This window comes from Malania oleifera, chromosome 11 (genome assembly GCF_029873635.1).
Source record: "Malania oleifera isolate guangnan ecotype guangnan chromosome 11, ASM2987363v1, whole genome shotgun sequence".
Classification (NCBI taxonomy): Eukaryota; Viridiplantae; Streptophyta; class Magnoliopsida; order Santalales; family Ximeniaceae; genus Malania; species Malania oleifera.
Genome location: NC_080427.1, coordinates 31680884 through 31701702, shown reverse-complemented (window position 1 = coordinate 31701702; position 20819 = coordinate 31680884). Strand labels below are relative to the sequence as shown.

At 36.1% G+C, this 20819-nt stretch overlaps 1 protein-coding gene and 1 long non-coding RNA gene across 2 annotated transcripts in view; one reads left to right on the top strand and one right to left on the bottom strand.

The window, feature by feature from the left end:
• Window positions 1-20819, top strand: part of LOC131167999 (pyruvate kinase 2, cytosolic-like) — a 78360-nt gene that overhangs the window by 10075 nt on the left and 47466 nt on the right. Inside the window, exons 5-7 of the mRNA XM_058127122.1 lie at window positions 11754-11831; window positions 11921-12052; window positions 13196-13276. Coding sequence (XP_057983105.1) covers window positions 11754-11831; window positions 11921-12052; window positions 13196-13276 — 291 coding nt within the window. The remainder of the gene's footprint in view (window positions 1-11753; window positions 11832-11920; window positions 12053-13195; window positions 13277-20819) is intronic.
• LOC131168000 (uncharacterized) lies at window positions 15043-18294 on the bottom strand. Its single transcript, XR_009140200.1, has 2 exons — window positions 18129-18294; window positions 15043-17299 (listed from the first exon to the last, which is right to left on the bottom strand). It is a non-coding gene; the product is annotated as an uncharacterized LOC131168000 (long non-coding RNA).

Here is a 20819-nt window from a genome sequence, read left to right as displayed (position 1 = left end):
CTAGGATAAAAACGTGAGTCACGAGATGCATAATGTGGATATGGTGGATGAGATCCATATGATTGTGATAATGAACCATCTAAACCAAAGTCGCCAAAACTACGAACCAACTATATGAATCTTAAGCATAATCACTAGGGTCACCATTAGCACTCCCTTTCCTGGGTTGTGAAGATTGGTTCCCTGGAGGAATACCTAAGTCATAATTTTTAGGTATATCATGTAGTCCATAACGATTAGAAGGATATATATCCCTTACAAATGATGTCCCTGTGTCATATCCATAATCATATTCTACACCACCGCCATCACCACAACCACTACCACCTCCCCAACCCCAGCTCCAGCACCACTACCACCATCATCATCATTACTTGGTAGGCTCAAACCAAGATTGTCATCACTTTGTGTACGTTTAGGGCTTGAACTTGAATCATTATGCACGTTTATTGGTGGTTGATCACATCCTTCTGCAGTACCATCAACTTCTTCATTTAACCAATTTGAATTGTCCTGACCGTTGAGTAGTGGTGTCTTTCTCTCCTCTAACCATTGACTCAAAGGATCATGTTCTTAAAAAATGTAGTCCAAATTAATAGGATTGAAACCATCTTTAATTTCTTGTTGCCTTCTCATTGTAGGTCTTAACTTTAACGTCATGTTGTAATGTACGAAAACAAGTTTTATAGTCTCATGTAGTTTAATCTATTTCTTACTTTCGTATGGATGAGGCTAAAGGTGCTCCAATTACACTCACACTTCGAAGCTGATGTGGTCTGGCTAAGAACTGTGATTGCTATTTTTTGGAGCTTAGGAGCACACAAGCCATAATGAATCCGCCATTCGGTTGCATGAATAATTAAAAGAGTTTTATGTGAGTATAGCGTGTTTTTCAAAAGTCAAATTTGAACATAAAGAGAGAAAATAGAGCCATTCATCCATTATTTAGCTATATTTACCAGGATTTGTTTGTTTCACTGCTCTTTGAGTCAATGGGGTTCCAAATGTCTCCTGCCTATCTCAATATAGCAACAACTAAAAAAAGATGATTGTGAAATATAACTAATTAATTAGATGTATTAATAATTATTCTAGAAAGTATTATAGAACATTAAAACAATTCATTATTAAATTTAATGAAACCAATACTTATTTGATTAATAGCCCGAATTTGAGTATCTATATTAGGTACCAACTTGGTTATCATTTCTTTAACCCCATCCATGACTTCTCTAGTAACTTCAGGAGAGGGTGGGGTACTATAAAGAAATTGTGGGTTCAAAAAATATCCTAAAATTAAATTTAGAAACATTTTAATCAATAGATTTTTAATGCAACTATGCATAATTTAAAAGTTAAAATAATAAGAAATTGTATTTGATTTATACTTACTAGCAGTGTGCAAATCTTGGTGCAATTGAAAACTCCACCGGTTGTCAATAATTTTCCAGTAGTCTTTGTAGAATTGACAATCTTTTTGAATGACCAACTTCGCCCTATCAATTGCCTTGTATATGAAACCCATGGTTGGTTTTTCATTACCATCAATCAATTTAAGAACTTTCACTAAGGGTTCCTGCACTTTAATTATATCAGAGGCCTTTTGCCAAAACTCTTTGCCTAAGATAATCTTCTTCGAATCATATGCTGGGCCTGATTTTGCCATCCCAAACCTTGAGTTTTTCCGAGAATCAGATGTAAACATTTCCCTTAATGCTTGTTTATGTCTAACAATAGTCTCCAAAGCAATGAAGTTGGTGGCAAATCGAGTGATGGTAGGGCGAAGTAATTCTCTATTATTTGTCAATTTCTTCATGAAATTCACTGTTCATGTGTGGTTGTAAATAAAGGAGGTTATTGTTCTTGCATCTTCTAAGACCTTCTTCACGTTACTTTTCTTACCAATATCTTCAAGAATAAGGGTTATGCAATGAGTTGCACATGCTGTCCAATAGAGATTGAGCCTCTTCTGCATTAATAATTTTCCTCCTGCCTTTATTGCAGCTTCATTATCAATCACTACTTGGACAACATTCTCCTCTCCAATTTCTTCAACCACTTTGTCTATTAATCTGAAATGAAATTATAGATTCAATAATTACTACTACTTATTTAAAAACATTCAAGTTTATAATACTATTTGCATATACAATTAAAATTATAAAATTACTTGAAATATTAGTTAGCTATTTTGCTTGGCACATCAGAGGCATCAACTGACTTATGAAACATGGTGCCTCTATCGCAATAAACTAAAAAGTTTATAATGTGTTTTCTAGTTAGTCCTGACCAACCATCACACATAAGGGTTACACCTCTCTCCTTCCCAATTCCAGTAACAGAAGATATATAATTTTTCATTTCTTGATACTTTTGCTCCAAATAAATTTCAGATACCTCATAGAGTGACGGACCCTTCACCCATTTTCTAATCTTTACAGCAATATCAAGCATAGGTTGCATAAATGGAGAGTCAATTACATTCGCTGGAATCCGATTATAAATTAGGAAATTATAATCAGGAATTTTCCAATTGCTTTTCCTAATTTACTAAAACCGCACTCTTGCTTCTTTCTAAAATAGGATCCATTGCCTTTAGTCTAACTTCAGGGGCTTCGGGATTGATCCATTGTGGTCCACTACCTCCAGCTTCTCGACCATTATAAGATCGAGCTCCTGCTCTACTGAAACCACTAGTAGCACCTTTGCCAAAGCCACCTCCCTCTTCATAAATATTACCCCCTCCAGTTGTTCTTGTTCAAAATCTTTGTCTCTCTTTCTGTTGTTGCTATGATCGTATGCTTTCTTGTCGAGCAAATCTCATACTTTCTTCTTCCAAGTCTTTTTAATCGCTTAAATTCTCAAAACATCCACTAATTTAGGCTTCTGCTTCATTTTGCCTTTTTTGTTTCTCTTTTCTTCTCAGCATACTGTTGTAGATGTTTCATCATTTGTTCTCTGAAGCCAAAATCAAAGGGCTGTCGCCAGTGACTTGCGAAGCTGCTACAAGTTTGCAACTCCTACAAGGCTGCGAATGCGATTGCTTGAGGGGGTAGATGAGTAGATTTGATCTCACTCTTAGGCTTCGAAGTGAAGCCTTCTTATTTAGCTTCGTCCAACAAAAGTTCAAGGTACGATTTTTATTTTCCTCTTTGAATGTTAGATTGAATGGCAGATCTGCCAAGGATGGGTGGTTGGGAGAGAGGGAAAGTAGCGGAAAGCCTTGATTTAGGGATTCAGGAATCGTCCTTCGATTGGTAAGCTATCGGCCAGTATAACGGTTCGTTACGAATTGTAACGTTGGGTAACAATCGTTACGGGCCGTTACGGTTGTGAATTTTTTTTGCTTCGCAATATCGGTCCGTATTGGTTTCGGAGACTTCAATTTTCATTATGTAACAGCCATTATGCTACGTAATGACCGTTATTTAAAACCATGAGTTCTTTAGTCTGAAACAAGAGGGAAAAAGTAGATATACCATGTGTAGAGATGATGTCTATCTTGTCAGACAAATAATAGTGATAACTACAGTAAATTAAAAACATTAACAAAATAACCATATGCTTATCAGAAGCTAAGTCTAGAAGAATCATTGTCCTTAAAGCTGATTTCGGCTTACGGGGAGTATATCTTGGCGCAAGTAATCACCATAACACCCAGCGACGTGAGACACCTTCCCACCCCAAGAATCTCACTTTTGAGCTGTTACCTGCCTCCACAGGGCACATGATAATGAATACCACCCACCCCACCAGGAGATTGCTGTCCCCAGCATGTGTTGTCACCGCAGTTCCGGACGAAATCCAGCTCTGATACCATATTGAGGTTCTTGGGGGGGTGGGGGGAGGAGTCCCACATCACTTGGTGAGAAGGGTCTCGACTATTTATGTGTGTTTGGGACTTCCACCTGTCATGACACGTTTTAAAACTGTGAGGGTTCACTCGAAAGCTGCAATATCATGGCAGTGGGTCCAGCCATTACACACAACCTCCAGGATTTCTCTATCTTGTGTGCACTACAAGCATCAAAGCTATAGGATCAGGAGTGTCCAATTGCCCAAGACAAATGGATAAAATGATTAAGAAGTGTGCAGGTAGGCATCAGGTAGGGAACCACTTTGCTAGAACAACATAGAAGCAGGCTGGAGAAGGAGAGGAGAGGAGAGGATTGGAGTTGTCAGGTGGAAAGGGCTGGAGCACATATAGGCTGCAAGAAGTGTTGTTTTTATTCCACATTGGTAGAAAGCTTTTTTTAAACTTTTAGTTTGAAGCTATATAAGGAGCTTCCCTCACCATTTGTAATCACACCTCCCATTTGAAGAGTTACAAATAGTATTTGTACTCTAGGGTATTTCTAATTACTATTGGTAATTTGAAATTTGCCCAAGTTGCAATTTTTTGGAAGTAGTGGATTGATCGTCGGTGCCCGAGGAAGTAGGTAATTCTGTACCGAACCTCGTAAATTCTTGTGTTATTCTTTATTGCCGTCTTTTATTAGTTTATGAATTGCTTTATTTTCTTTATATATTCAATAACAATAGTTGTTGTATTAGTGCTTGGCATAAGTGGGGTGCCTGACACAATAATTGGAATTAGGGCTAGGTTGAATAGTGCTCATATGGAGGTGTTTCTCTGTTAGGATCCTTGATTCCATTTTTGATGCCTAAGAAAGACGTTGTCTCAGCGAGTGCACAGAGACCATTGCGACTCAGTCGCTCCCTGGAGGTCAACCTGGTCAAAGTGGAATTTCATAGGATATACAGAGTAGACACAGTTAGGATAAGTGCGCTATTCATCCTAGGCCTTCTTTTCTGTTGATTTGCTATTGGATATATAGTTTTGGAAGATGGCAGAAACTACAACCCCAATAGCTTCGTCATCATCTTCAAAGACGATAGCTAATGGTCCGTTTGAGGTGGAGAAATTTGTTCGTGCCAATAATTTTGGTATGTGGCAATGTGAGGTGATGGACATCCTGTACCAACAGGAATTAGATATTGCTCTGGATGATAAACTAGAGGGCATGGGTGACAAAGATTGGGAAAAGATCAATCATTAGACATGTGGTACAATTCGTTTATGGCTCGCTAAAAGTTAGAAATATTGTGTTATGAGGGAGACCATGGTTTTAAATAACGGCCGTTACGTAATGAAAATTGAAGTCTCTGAAACCGATAAGGGCCGATATTGTGGAGTGGAAAAAACTCACAGCCGTAACGGTCGTTACCCAACGTTACGATTCGTAATGGTCTGTTACGGACTGTTACACTGGCCGACAGCTTGCCAATCAAAGGATGATTCCTGAATCCCTAAATCAAGGCTTTCTGCTACTTTCCCCCTCTCCCAACCACCCATCATTGGCAGATCTGTCATTCAATCTAACATTCAAAGAAGAAAATAAAAATCGCACCTTGAACTTTTGTTAGACGAAGCTAAATAAGAAGGCTTCACTTCGAAGCCTGAGAGTGAGATCAGATCTACTCATTTGTCCCCTCAAGCAGTCACATTCACGGCCTTGCTGGAGTTGCAGACTTGTAGCAGCTTCGCGAGTCATTGGCGATAGCCCTGCAGCAACTCTGCCGCCTTCGCAAGTCGCCAATAGCCCTTCAACAGCTCCCTCTGCTAGTCGTCGCCACTCACCAGCGGTCAGCCCTTCGATTTCAGCTTCAGAGTTTGGAGTCATCCACCGTTTGTGCTTCGACTCCTTCGAGGCTCCTCTCTGTCTCAGCTCACTCCACTCTCAACTTCTCCACTCTCTAGAGCACGTATGAGATTAAGTTTAAGAGTCAAGACCCACTGGTCACTTAAACTTTTCATTATATTTTTCTTTTAAAAAAATTAAATTTTGTTGTGATTGTAACTTGTATCATGTAAGTTAAATTGAATAAAAAGAAAAAGTAATTTAATAGAGTAAAAAATTAGAAATCTATAATAATCATATGTAAAATAAATTTTTCTTAATTTATGATTATTTTAATTGTCTTATTTTTTTGAAAAGTAATTATGAAAATCTAGTTCCATCATATATTTCTTTTTTCTTAATATTTTTTAAGTTTTAAAACATCATTTTGACCTTAAATTTGAAATTAGGTAAAAAAATAATAATTTTTGCATGATCTATTTTTTGTTTTTAGTTATCAAATAAAGTAAAAATTGATAACTTAATAAACAAAATTTAAACTAAATAGTTAGTACATTAATAATTCTGATTTTTACTGCTAGAATTTTTAGAAAAAATTTATTTTAATCCATATACTGAGAAAATGCTTAAAAAGTTAAATAGTTAATTTGTATTGTATGGATCTCTATTAGTGATGTATATGAAAGTACAACAAAAGTCTTTTTCACCTTTAAAATTGCAATGTTAATTTCTTATAGTTATAAATGAAAATAAATTCAAGTTATAAAAAATAATGAAAATATATTTTTAAAGATAAAGGAATATATTTTTTTGTAATTATTTACACGCTTTAAAGATATGTATTTATTGAAATCCTTTCAACAAGAGAACACATCCCTTAAGTATATGCATAAACACTCTTATTTTACTTATAAATAAAATATCTAATATTTTATAATTTTGTTTTTTAAAATATTTTAAATAAACATTATTTACTAATTATATTATACCTGTCATTTTTTTTATAAAGGATGTAACTTTATATTTTCCCTGTGTTTTGTGTAGAAATCATCAAATCAAGTCTATCAAGATGCCACGTGAGAAAGGAATTGAGAACTTACCTAACAAGGATATTGGATGGCATTTTGGTACTGCGGTGGATGGTAATAGACATGTTATTATGTGTAAGTTATGTGGGAAGATAATTAAAGGAGACATTACACGCTTGAAACAACACTTAACACATAAAAAGGGTCAAGTAGCTGGATGCTCAAATGTGACCACACAAGTAAGAGAACAAATGATAAAACATCTATAATAGTATGTTGAGAAGAAAATAGATAAACAAAAAAGGAATGGACAAATTAAGAATTTGAAATTCCTTGATAGATTTGCCATGAACCTGGAAAAACAATAAAACTGGCATTATGATCCACAATTTACCAGTCAGTAGAGCAGGAGCTCGATTTTATAGAGGTTGAGAAGCTGGAGGTAGTGGACGACAATGGACCAATCCTGATGCCCCTGAAGCTAGGCTAAAGGCAATGGATCCTATTTTAGAAAGAAGCAAGAGTGCAAAACAACCAAAAATCAACACTAAGTTACTGAAAGGTTTAAGAAGTAAATTAGGAAAAGTAGTTGGAAAATTCCTAATTTATAATCGGATTCCAGCGAATGTAGTTGACTCTCCATTTATACAGCCTATGCTTGATATTGCTGCAGAGGTTGGAAAGGGGGTGAAGGGTCCATCACCCTATGAGGTATCTGAAATTTATTTGGAGCAAGAATATCAAGAAATGAAAAATTATATATCTTCTTTTGTTGGAATTTGGAAGGAGAGAGGTGTAACCCTTATGTGTGATGGTTGGTTAGGACCAACTAGAAAACACATTATAAACTTTTTAGTTTATTACAATAAAGGCACCATGTTTCATAAGTCAATTGATGCCTCTGATGTGCCAAACATAACAACTGAATATTATTTCAGATAATTTTCTAATTTTAATTGTATATGCAAATAGTATTATGAACTTGTATGTTTTTAATTAAGTATTAGTAATTATTGAATCTATAATTTTATTTCAGATTAATAGATGAGGTGGTTGAAGAAATTGGAGGGGAGAACGTTGTCCAAGTAGTGACTGATAATGAAGCTGCAATGAAGGCTGGAGGAAAATTATGCCCAATCTCTATTAGACAGCATGTGCAACTCATTGCATAGACCCTAGTCTTGAAGATATTGGTAAGAAAAGTAACGTGAATAAGGTCTTAGAAGATGCAAGAACAATGACCTCCTTTATTTATAACCACACATGGACAGTGAATTTCATGAAGAAATTGACAAATAATAGAGAGTTACTTCTATCTGCCATCACTCAATTTGCCACTAACTTCATTGCTTTGGAGACTATTGTTAGGCATAAACAAGCTTGAAGAGAAATGTTTACATTTGATGCTTGGAAAAACTCAAGGTTTGGGATGGCAAAATCAGACCCAACATATGATTCAAAGAAGATTATCTTAGACAAAGAGTTTTGGCAAAATGCCTCCGATAATTAAAGTGCAAGAACCCTTAGTGAAAGCTCTTAAATTGGTTGATTGTGATAAAAAACCAACCATGAACTTCATATACGAGACAATTAAAAGATTGCCGATTCTACAAAGACTATTGGAAATATTGACAACCGGTGGAGTTTTCAATTGCACCGAGATTTGCATGCTGCTAGTAGGTGTAAATCAAATACAATTTCTTATTATTTTAACTTTTAAATTGTGTATAGTTGCATTAAAAAGTTATTGATTAATATGTTTCTAAATTTAATTTTAGGATATTTTTTGAACCCACAATTTTTTTATGGTGCCCCACCCTCTCCTGAAGTTGCTAGAGAAGTCATGGATGGGGTTAAAAAAGTGATAACCAAGTTGGTTCCCGATATAGATACTCAAATTCGGGCTATTAATCAAGTTAGTATTGGTTCCATTAAATTGACTAATGGATTGTTTTAGTATTTTGTATTACTTTCTAGAATAATTATTATTACATTATTAATTATTTATATTTCACAATCATCTCTTTTTAGTTGTTGCTATATCGAGATAGGCAGGAGACATTTGGAACCCTGTTGGCTCGAAAAGCAGTGAAACAAACAAATCATGGTAAATATAGCTAAATAATGGATGAATGATTCTATTTTCTCTCTTTATGTTCAAATTTGACTTTTGAAAAATACGCTATATTGACATAAAACTCTCTTTAATTATTCATGTAGCCGAATGGTGGATTCATTATGGCTTGTGTGCTCTTAAATTCCAAAGAATAGCAATCACAGTTCTTAGCCAGACCACATCAGCTTCGAAGTGTGAGTCTAATTGGAGCACCTTTAGCCTCATCCATACGAAACAAGAAATAGATTAAAGTACATGAGATCATAAAACTTTTTTTCATACATTACAACATGAGGTTAAAGTTAAAACATACAATGAGAAGAGGCCAACAAAAATTGAAGATGGTTTCAATCCTATCAATTTGGACTACATTTTTGAAGAAGATGATCATTTGAGTCAATGGTTAGAGAAGAGAGAGACCACTACTCGACGGTCAAGATAATTCAAATTGGTTAAATGAAGAAGTTGATGGTTGTAGAAGGAGGTGATCAACCACCAATAAACGTGTATGATGATTCATGTTCAAGCCCTGAACGTACACAAAGTGATGACAATCTTGGTTTGAGCCTACCAAGTGATGATGATGATGGTGGTAGTGGTGCTGGAGCTGGGGTTGGGGAGGTGGTAGTGGTGGCGGCGGCGGCGGCGGCGTAGAATATGATTATGGATATGAGACAGGGACATCATTTATAAGGGATATATATCCTTCTAATCATTATGAACTACATGATATACCTAAAAATTATGACTTGGGTATTCCTCCAAGGAACCAGTCTTCACAACCCAGGAGAAGGAGTGCTAGTGGGTGACCCTAGTGATTCTGCTAAAGATTCATATGGTGTGGTTTGTAGTTTTGGCGACTTTGGTTTAGATGGTTCATTATCACAGACATATGGATCTCATCTAGCATATCCACATTATGCATCTCATGACTCACGTTTTTATCCTAGTGGATCAGGAATCTCATGATCTAGTGAGTCTTCTTCTACACACTACCCAGAGCCAGCTCCTGCCCCAACTTATGGATATTATTCAGGATATGGTCAAGGAGGAGATTATGCACCTCCTATATCAGTTGGATCTTCTTCACCACTAGTACATATTCAGGAGCAACAACAAAATGATGTAAACATGGGTTTCTTCAGTTATGTATTTCCACAAAGGTGGAGAGATAATTCTCAATCCCAATCTCAAGATAGAGATGCATATTATGAAAACTCTCCACGTCATTCATTTTGGTGGTGACATGTGCTATGTTATGAATTTGTAAAATTGTATTCATGTATTCAACTACTGATATATGATACCAATCATTTTTCAAATTCATGTATGCGTATATTAAGTATTGACTCATTTTTAGTAACTTTATGTCTTTAATTAATTGATTATTAATTTTAATTACATTTCTACATTTTTTACCCATTAAAGTAATGCAAACTATAAAAAAATGTCTTTTTTTGTAAACAGTGCACTAAAATTAATATAAAATTTATATTACCTATTAAAAAGCATTTTTAGGTTGAATAAAAGCCATCAAAATTCATTAAAAATCATGCATTAATGGATTTCATGCTTATTTTTCAATTTTGGCATGGTTGTGCATGTGTGAAAAAAATTCACGATTGTTATGCCCGCTTCCTGTTACATAACACCCGCATCTCCCGTGTCCCACGACATCGGCGACCATTACGCGACGTTGCCCGTGACCGCGATTTTGAACCATGAGAGAACTTGAGGTGGCCACTAAATAATTTCCTCTGGGTAATCTCTTACATTTTCACTCTGTCACTTTGATAATAATCGCCTTTGGTTTGTCTCTTGCTTTTTCATTATGGATCTTCAATCATCTGACTTGAAAGGGGTTTTAAATGCACTAAAACTCAAGTCTTTTTTGGGCTGTCATTCTCAAGAAGGCTAACAGCTGACTGCCTGCGAAAGAGAGGAGTTATTAAACCTTAGACCAAACACTTTATAAGCGTATATGCATATATTAGATTGTTACTCATTCTGTCATTGTCCCTTTAGATAGCTAGGGATGGTTGTCCATCTTAGAAATTTATTAAAAACCATTCCTGGGGCCTCACCTAACAAGATTAAGATTTTAAGTGAATTGATTCTTCACATGCTACCAGAACTTCTTTGCACAAAAGGTCTAGAGTCAGAGTCTCACAGCCTCATTCTTCTAAGTATAATTAAAAATATTAGCTCTTGTGTGGTGAGCCTGTGCTTTACCCACTCTCCTAGCTCAATGGGCTTTCATTGGCAGGGCATGATAGAGATATTGAAAGCCATTCATGGGGTCTTAGCTAACAAGTGAATCAGTTCTTTGATGGTTTCCTTAGATCTCTTTGAAGTATGGTTCCTTTTCATCAGGCTTCTAGAGGGGAGAACTCTAAAGCTAACTTTATGGCCAAAGAGTGGTCATTTCCCAAATGGAAATTATTTTGGGATTCCTGTGCCTCATGGCCACCCCATGACCCTTCTTTTACTAGCTTTTGTTTCTGCTTGACTCTCCTTTTGCATTTTGATCCTTTTCATTTAAAATTATTCTTCTGTTCTTTAGTACCTTCTCATTTTTTCTCTCTTTCTTGTATTGTCTTCTCTTTTTTCCGAGAGCAAATAATATACCCAGCACTTGTTACAATGGAAACATCTCAGCACTGTTGTGAAAAATCTGATATCTCTGTTTTGTTATATTTCTTGGAATACAATGATGTTTTTAAGATGTTATTTTGATAGGAGTATTTTTACATTGCCGACGCTGTGAGGTCAATATCCCCCTTCTCTTCTTTGATTGTTTTTCTTGGCTACTACAACTACTGTTTATGTTTTGCATCCAACATACCATCTTGATAGAAACATCGAAACAATTGCAATGTGTTTTGTAAAAGTATTTTCAGATCATATCCCTCTGATTTTTTTTTTAATCTGTTGTAATCAACATTGCTTCTCGTATCTGAAATGCAGAAAGTAAAGAAGGGTGATACTATTTTTCTAGGCCAGTATCTCTTCACAGGAAGTGAAACCACTTCTGTCTGGCTTGAGGTGAAAAGTGCACTTCTCCTTGCTTATCTATTGCTGTTCCTGGATTCTGTATCTCATGCTTAGTTTTAGTTCTATTGACAAATATACAGGTTCTAGAGGCGAAGGGTCCAGATGTCATTTGTATAGTGAAGAATAGTGCTATTCTATCAGGATTTATCTTCACCATGCATGTTGCCCAAGTCCATGTCAATTTGCCTACTTTGAACGACATTGATAAACAGGTAATAATTCCCTACTTGGCTTGCTATTGACTTGTTAGTTATATAGTTCTAGGTTGAAGCTTAAATTGAAAAGAATTCCTATTCATTTGCTTAAGTAGTTGGTATGAGAATTGTTATTTATAAAATTATCTGGTTTTCAATATCTATTAAGCTTTCATTTAAATATTTTGAATTTTTGAGTGGTATGGTTAGCAATAGTTTTAAATATCTGATGTGTAATCGTGCAATCAATGTGTGTAAATGTTCTTATCCTCTTCGGTGTTCATTCCTTTTCTCTCCTGATAATTTTTAATCCAAAAAAAAAATGGTTCGACCGGAAAAGTGAGAGGGATGCTGCTTAAGTTTTTAAGGTTTCAACTGTCAATTTTTAAAACAGTGGACAACATGGAATGGACGACTTTTAGGCCAATTTACCAAGATGAAATTGATTGCTGAATCATTTGTGGGCAACCTGCGTTTTTTATTTATTTTCCTCCCTGAAACTAACATAGCACAGATGGAGGAGAGCAGCACCTTCATTAGCATCATCTATAAATGAAAAAATGGGATGACAAATTAGTAATAGGATAAATCATTTGAGCAATACAACAATCATGAGCACATCATGAAAAGTTAAGATGATTTCGAAAAAAATAATAATTTTGTTTTCCCTTATTTTTCTGCCTTTAATAACAAATGGTAGCAATGTGGTTGAATTGACAACAGAGAATGCTTGCATAATGGATTTTGATATTTAAGTTTGAGGTACCATCTCTTGGTGAGTTTCAGAAGCAGATTGATCATAAGTTAAGTATATAGCAAAATCTTGAACAGTCCAAGAATTCTTTTATACAAAAACTACAAGTATAGCATTAGGAAGCATGAAAAAAAGACTGGTTTGATGAAATGATGTGCTAGTAATGAACAGGATATATGAATAGTTAGAAAACTGAACTTCATCAATCTTCTTCCATGTGAGAATTTAAAAAAGGTGAGAACTCCTATGTTTTGCTCGATTTTGTTCCTTTTTCTTGTAATTCTTAACCTTACATTCTTACTAGAAGAAGTTGAATGCTTTGATTGTGGCAATTCATGATAAATTTGTAACTAAATGATGTTGGAGGATAAAATTCGCCTCTAAAACTTGATTTGTAATTGTAATAGGTTATTTCAAGCTGGGGTTCACGGAACAATATTGACTTTGTTTCCCTTTCATACACCCGACATGTAGAAGATGTTCGAGAGGTCAGTGTGCTTGTTTTTGGTTTGTTGTTATTGTTCTGTTTTAGATTTTCTTTTTGCGTGTGTTATCAACTTGGAATCACTCTACTGCCATTAACACAATTGGTTCCAGTTTTAGAAATTTTATGCATTTTTAGTAGGATGTTGTTTTATTTATTTTTTTAAACTTAAATTGAGATTGGTCCCGTATTATTTTGTCAGGATGATATGGTATTTATAGACTATGTTGATGTTCCTACTTTGGAAAAAAAACTTGGAGAGATGTGGAGCACTATGTGGGTGGTTGATGACCAAAATGCTGGACTGAATACTCCACTTCTGTTTTAGTTGTGCATTGGGTTGTTAGTCCCAATGGCACAACTGTTCGACAATTTTTAATTTTTTGAGTCTTTTCACTGGAGTTTTCAGAACCACACAACACATACAATGCCTTTTAGAGATGTGTGAGGAAAGTTGTTCTGCATTGGAAAATTAGGAAATGGAAGATGTGTTCATAAGTGTGAGTTCTATACCTTGTAACTTATGGGCCTAACTCATGAATAGTCGACTTGGGCCCCCATAAGAAGGTGCTTGCACTCATGGGCGGATCCATTTTTGAGTGAGTGTGGGCTATGGACCCCACTGAATTTACAAAAAACCCCATATAATATTCACTTAACAGGCTAGACCAGCAAGCTTTTTTGGGGTTGCACCCACTCAACATGGGTTGAAGTCCAAATTAAGAAGATTTTGGGGGTGGTTCAATTTGAGTTATTTTGTTATAAGCCCTAATTTGAGATGAACCCTAAATTGTTATTTTTGCCATATTGATTCCATATTTTTATGGTTATACTCTTTATTCTAAACAAGGTTCTTAATGCATAGTATAACGGTTTTGGACCCAACTCCGGTGAGGTATTGTCCGCTTTGGCCCACTTGCCTTACGGATTTGTCTTATAAAAGGCACCTCACATAGTAGGAGTCCAAACCATCCTTATAAGCCCAAGATCTCCCTAATACACATATGATGTGGGACCGTGACGGACTATCTCATCCAATCTTTGACGCCCTCGTCAGAGTGGCTTACACCTCTATGTAGGATCCACCCACATGATAGTACTCTCAGGGTAGTTCTGATACCAAATGTAACGGTCTTGAACCCAACTTTGGTGAGGTATTGTCTGCTTTGGCCCACTTGCCTCATGGATTTGTCCTATAAAATGCGCCTCACATAGTTGGAGTCCAAACCAACCTTATAAGCCAAAGATATCTCTAGTACACATCCGATGTGGGATAGTGACTCGTAGCATTTCTTCTAACCAACCTTATAAGCCAAAGATATCTCTAGCACACATCCAATGTGGGATAGTGACTCGTAGCATTTCTTCTAAATTGATAATATATTAGTTTATGATTATGAATGAATAATTGTAAGAAGTTAAATCTTATAAAATAAAAAAAATAAAAAAAAGATGCATTATGCATGAGCCTCAGCTCTTTTTGATTGCTGGTCCTGGATCTGCCATTGAAAGTGCAAGGCTAGCTAGGCTGGTTTTAATTTCAATCTCTACTAAAATTTCAAGGCTTCAAAAGTAGGGAAGTTTCGATGGACATTTCAATGTTGATATCAATTTCAATTTTGATTTTAAAAATTATGAAAATATGTAGTAATGAACAAAAGCATGGAATTCTTTTATGAAACTTCATAAACTATTAGCAGATATAATAATGCAAGATCTATGTTGTATAGCTAGAGATGGAGAGAAGAAAAGAAGAGAGAAGATGAGAAGAAGAGGAAAAATTAGGTGGCAGTTTCCTGGAGTCTTCTTACAGCTCCAGGTCAGCCTTCTATATACTGACAAATATATCCCCACTTGCACAACCTAATTACTAAAATAACATATTCTCTTCTAACACTCCCCATTGAGGCGCATAAATATCACCTAACCCCATATTTATTATGATCATTAGACTTGGCAAACTTAAAATAAGGTTTTCGTGAAAACATCTCACTGATTCGCAGGTTTCATGAAGGGAGTCCTTACAACCAACACAACATCCCTCGCAAATGATTGCCAACTTCAATATGTTTTATCCTCGCATGAAACACTGGATTGCTCACAATATAACTGGCATCTTGATTATCACCAAACATTCGATCGTGTTACCAGGGCCAAGCAGCCACAAAGTTTGCTTTGTATCTGTTTGCCACTCGTGGGGCGAATTTCATCTTAAGGATCATGTTTCTGCAAACTTTGAAGCATTTAATTTCTGTTTTTCTAAAAACACCAAATCCAAGGAGGGGGGGGGGGTGTGAAGTGGATTAGTAAACTTTCATAATAGTAACAAAAAATTAAAGAATAGGTTCTTATTGCTTGAATTTAATAAAAATCAGCGAAATCAAAGGAGTAAAGGAGGCTGATGCTCAAACGATTTATAATGATTTGGCTTTATAACTAGGCTATAGATACCTGATTATTTCTGCCAGTAATCATAGTATCATCCACATACACAATGAGCAAAATCCTACTGGAAGCAGCAAGGCAATAGAGTGATCTGCTACACACTGCTCAAGACCAAACCATGCTCTGGGTGACTACTTTACACCGTATCAGAATTTCTTAGCCAACAGACTAATCCTAACTCCCACTGAACAAGAAGTACTTGTGGTTACTCCATGTAGATTTCTTGAAGATCACCAGGGAGGAAGCCATTCTTTCACATCTTACTGATGTGAAGGCCAATGGCCAGATGTAGCTAAAAAGATAGAAAAATGAACCAATGGCAGTTAGGCGACTCTATCAAAATAGTCCAACTTGAGTATATCCTTTGCCAACAACATGGGTCTTCAAGTGAACCACAAAGCCGTCAGGATTGACCTTCATTGTGTACAATGAACAGCCTCATCATAAGGCACGCATATCTCCAACCGTTGCAGCTTTCCATCCAGAGTAGGATAATTATTTAAACACAGACTTGGGGAGGGAAACATTGGATGAAGTGGTAACAATTGAGTTCTACGAGGGTGACAACAGACCAAAAATAGACAAAATTAGAGATTGGGTGATGGCTACAGGTGCATTTACCTCTCCATAAAGCAATATGAAGATCTGTATCATGGGAAATGGGATCATAAGACGAGGACACCAAGGGCGTGGCATTTGGATCTGGCAGGTGTTCTCTTCCTTTGAGTTGATGCTGTGTGTATTATCACGTCCCTAGTTTTTTTTGGCACATGACCAGCCGTGACTGCATCTAAAAACCAATGGGGTCATTAGGCCTAGGCAAGAATTTGTTTAACAAATCATCATTTGGAACCAAGTTAAAAGTCAATTAAGAGTGAACGTTGAAAACACAAAACATATATATATATACAAGGTATAATAATATAAGTTTTAGGACTAATATATTACAAATTAAATACATCTATGTTTTGTATGAGGTGGAAAAGTTATAAAATAGTATGTGTATCAAACATATTTATAAGATAAGGTACATTAAATATACACAGTTAATACAAATAAAATTCATAAATCATTTAAATATTATTTATTGTACAAATAATGATAATATAGACATGAATGGTTAAATAAAATGTTACTGTAAGTTTATTTTTTCATATAATTTCAAAAGCACTTGTAATAATTTTTTGTTTCAATAAAATAAAAAGAGAGAAATTTCACTTCACTCCTAATTCTCTCATTTGAATTTTGACGAAATTTCACTGTATAGTTAAAATTTCAACAAGTTCCGCTAAAATTTCAAGATTTCGATAAATTTTGGATGATTCGTTGAGATTTCGATGGAAATTTTGCAAGATGGAAATTGAGTGCCATTTTGATTTCGAAGGTGACGGAAATCGGAAATTTCGACAAAAAACGTTTTTTCATTTAGTAATCTTTACATTTGGCTGTACTTTTCATACAACATTTTCCAAAACTGAACACACGCTTAGTATCCTTATTGCCTTCCTGCCAACCTACAATACATGTCAAAATGGTAGTATCTTGGAGAACCTAACTAGTGGAGCTCTCCTTCCATTTGGACCTGAAATCATTAAGAAATAGGGTGAGCAATCACAAGCTCAGTAGACATTCTTAACTCCCCCTTATTAAAATAAGGATAACACATGATTTCTTACATGTATGCATGATCATAAGGTGCATGAACACAATTTTATTCAAAGCAATCTATTCATCTAAAGTGACCAATGCACAACATTCCAATAGCAGGCATTTGCACATTTTTTTTCCCCAACATAACAGTGCTGTCTTAGCAAGTACACATTTTATCTCAAACAAGTGCACAATTCCAGCTTGGCCAACCACAGCTTAACTCGGAAATTCTAGAAAGTGCCAAATTCCAGCTTGGCCAATTACCGCTTAACACGTAAATACTAACAAGTGCCAAATTCCAATTTGGCCAACCACTGCTTAACATGGAAATACCAACAAGTTCCAAATTCCAGCTTGGCCAACCACCACTTAATACGGAAATACCCTCCGGAGGTTTAGGGCCTTTCACTCAAGGGAGATACAATCCCTACTTGCTCAAATTCCACAATATCATAGCCACAACAACACATGGTGCCATCTATTTTACACAATAACAATTCAACATATGCATATACAAGTTTTGCCATAGCAAGTAAAACCATCATCCTTATGCGAGCTATCACATGAAAATTTCCCAACTAAACAAGATATGCAACGATGATAACCAAAGAAACATATATGTATTATGCAGCCATATCAAGTAATTAGAGATAATAAACTTAAATCTTCCTTATTAGGATTGAACTTTTATACAAGTTTCTACCCTTGTTTCCTTTAAATACCCAAAATCCCTAGGTGAATAAATGAAAATTAAGACCTACCTTGATTTCTGCTTCTTCAACTTAGTCTACGTTCCCCTCTGAATTTCCTGTATTTTCTCTGAATTTCCCTGATTTTCTGCAGGGTTATCTTTCTCTTTCTCTCTCTCCCCTCTCTCTCTCTCTCTAGAACTAGGGTTTTCAGCAAGAGTTTTGGGGTATTCTTTTTGTGTTCAGGATGTTCTGCAGGCTGGAAAAGTCAAGGCAGTAGCTGGACACATGGCAGGACCATAGCAGCTGGTGGCAACAGGGGTCCTGCAGTGCTGACAGCTGTGCACTAGGTGCCTGCTGCTGGTTTTTCAGAACAGACAGATGGTGGCTGCTGGTTTGTAGTGCTGCCAGGTGTCACACCTGTTTTCAGCATGCCCCATATTTTTTTTTCTCTCTGTGCCCCCAACTCTTTATGCTATTTATGTTTTAGCTTGGCCCTCATATTTTTCTTTCATCTAAGCCCCTCCTACCATCAATAAGTAGGAATTTTCAATGTCAGTTAACACAACTCAAATAAATGAATAACAAGGCTAGTATTAACTTATTTATTGAAAAACAAAGCAAGTCATGCTAATTTATCAAAGTAGTTTAAATTTACCGTGGCCTAAAGGGTATGGTTATTACATGTATACTTGGAGATCAAGGGTGATCCAAATGACTAGAAGGGTTAGAATGAGATGACAAGGTAGGAGGAGGATTGGGATGAAACAATGAAACACTAGACCAGGGTCCAAAAGAATGGGCAAAGGAAAGGACTCATTAAGGTCAACATGAGTTAAGGGGTTGGAATAATCTGGTGTAGATTTAAAGAATGTAGTGTCAGGAGAGAAAGAAGCAATGTAAATTAGGGCTATAACATCAATATCCCTTTTGAGTATAAGAGTAGACAAAAAAAAATACATTTGATAGCACGAGGATCCAACTTATCCACTATTGGACTTAATTGATGGACAAAGGACACACCCAAATATATGAGGAGGAAGTGAGACAAAGGAGCCTTCAAGATGATAACAAAATTGGGTATTCTACCGCCAAGGACATAGGATGACATTCTATTAATGAGAAAGCAAGCATTGAGCATGATGTCACTATAAAAATACTTTGTGGAATTCATTTGATACAATAAGGTATGAACTACTTTGAGGCATATATTTTTTTCCCTCTTTGTGATACCATTTTGTGGTGGAGTGTGGGAACAAGATGACAATGATACATTTCATCATTAGTCCTATGGGTAGTGAATTTTGAACTAAAGTACTCCTTAGCATTATCACTAGGAAGTATCCATGAATTAAATTGAGTCTTTATTTTAGAACAAAAGGTACAAAAGATATTAAGCAATTGGGAATGATCTTTTGCTAAATAAAGCCGAGTCATCCTTAGTCATTTTGCAAAAGTAACAAAACGCCTGAATCCTAACTTTGATGTGACATGACTTGGACCCCAAACATTGGAATGAACACAGTAAAGGAGTTACTGCTTGTTTAGTGACTTGGGAAGCAAACAGAACTCAATGATGCTTCTCAACTCAAAACTATGCATGGAACTTAAAGTAGGAACCAATTGTTTGAATGATGACCAAGGTGACAATGGGGTTGAAGAGTTGTAGCAAGAGCAGTGCAAACATTAGAAGAAGATAGTGACTCAAAGTGGTAAGACCCACCAACCTCATTTCGTCCACCAATTATCTTTCTCATATTCAAATCCTGAATAACAACAAAATTAAGAAAGAAGGTTATAGGAGAGTTTAGTGATTTTGTAATCTTACTGACATGAGATTAAAAGGGAATTTAGGATATACAAAACAAAAGAAAGAGAGACTAGCAGAGTAGGATTTACTATTTATGTTCTCTGAACTGTATTAGTGGATCCATCAGAAAGGGAAACTTGAAGTAGGTTTCCAGAATACTCGAGGGTAGAAAAAAGTTGGTTATACCTGCATATGGTCAGTGACTTAGTGGCGGCAGAATCTATGACCCAAGGTCGAGTGGGAGAGAACATTACTTGATAGGATGCATGATGCTGGAGTACCTTTATGAGAAAGAGATGCAATATGAATATATGCTTGTTGGGATGCTTGATACAACAGTAACCTCAAATACTCCTCTGAGATAGATATAGTACATTGTTTGTCATGGCTGTACAAATGGAGGTGGAATCTGTGGTCACTGGTGAGAGAAACATACTTTTGACATTCATGGACTCCATCCCAGCACCCGCAGGGAAAAAAAAATCATAAAACACTGATACAGCTGTGATACAGACCCAAACACATCACAGACAGATACAGCACTGCCACAGCCCCAATTACCACTCACAAGCAGCTTGTAACAACATCACTTAAAGAGGTTGGATCTTTGGACCAAAATCCATGACCCTAACTTGATATCATGGTTTATAGAGGGATTCAAGACGTGGGAGCAAATTGGATCTAAGAAAAAGTGTGACGTATGTGAAGATCTCAAAGGCTAAAAGGAATCGCCTTTGCTAAGATTTGACTAAAGTGTCAAGGAGTCACACTTGTGCGGCGGCAAGACTACACCAGGTCTACAAGAGCCATACTCATCCTTATCTAAGGAAACAATCAAATTTCTAACCTAGTGGTTAAGTCTTATGGTTCGAAAGCCTTTAATCAAACTAAGGTCGTCATTGAGGAATCTGGATTCAAACCGTAAGGGAGTTAAATTCATATTCTACTAGAAT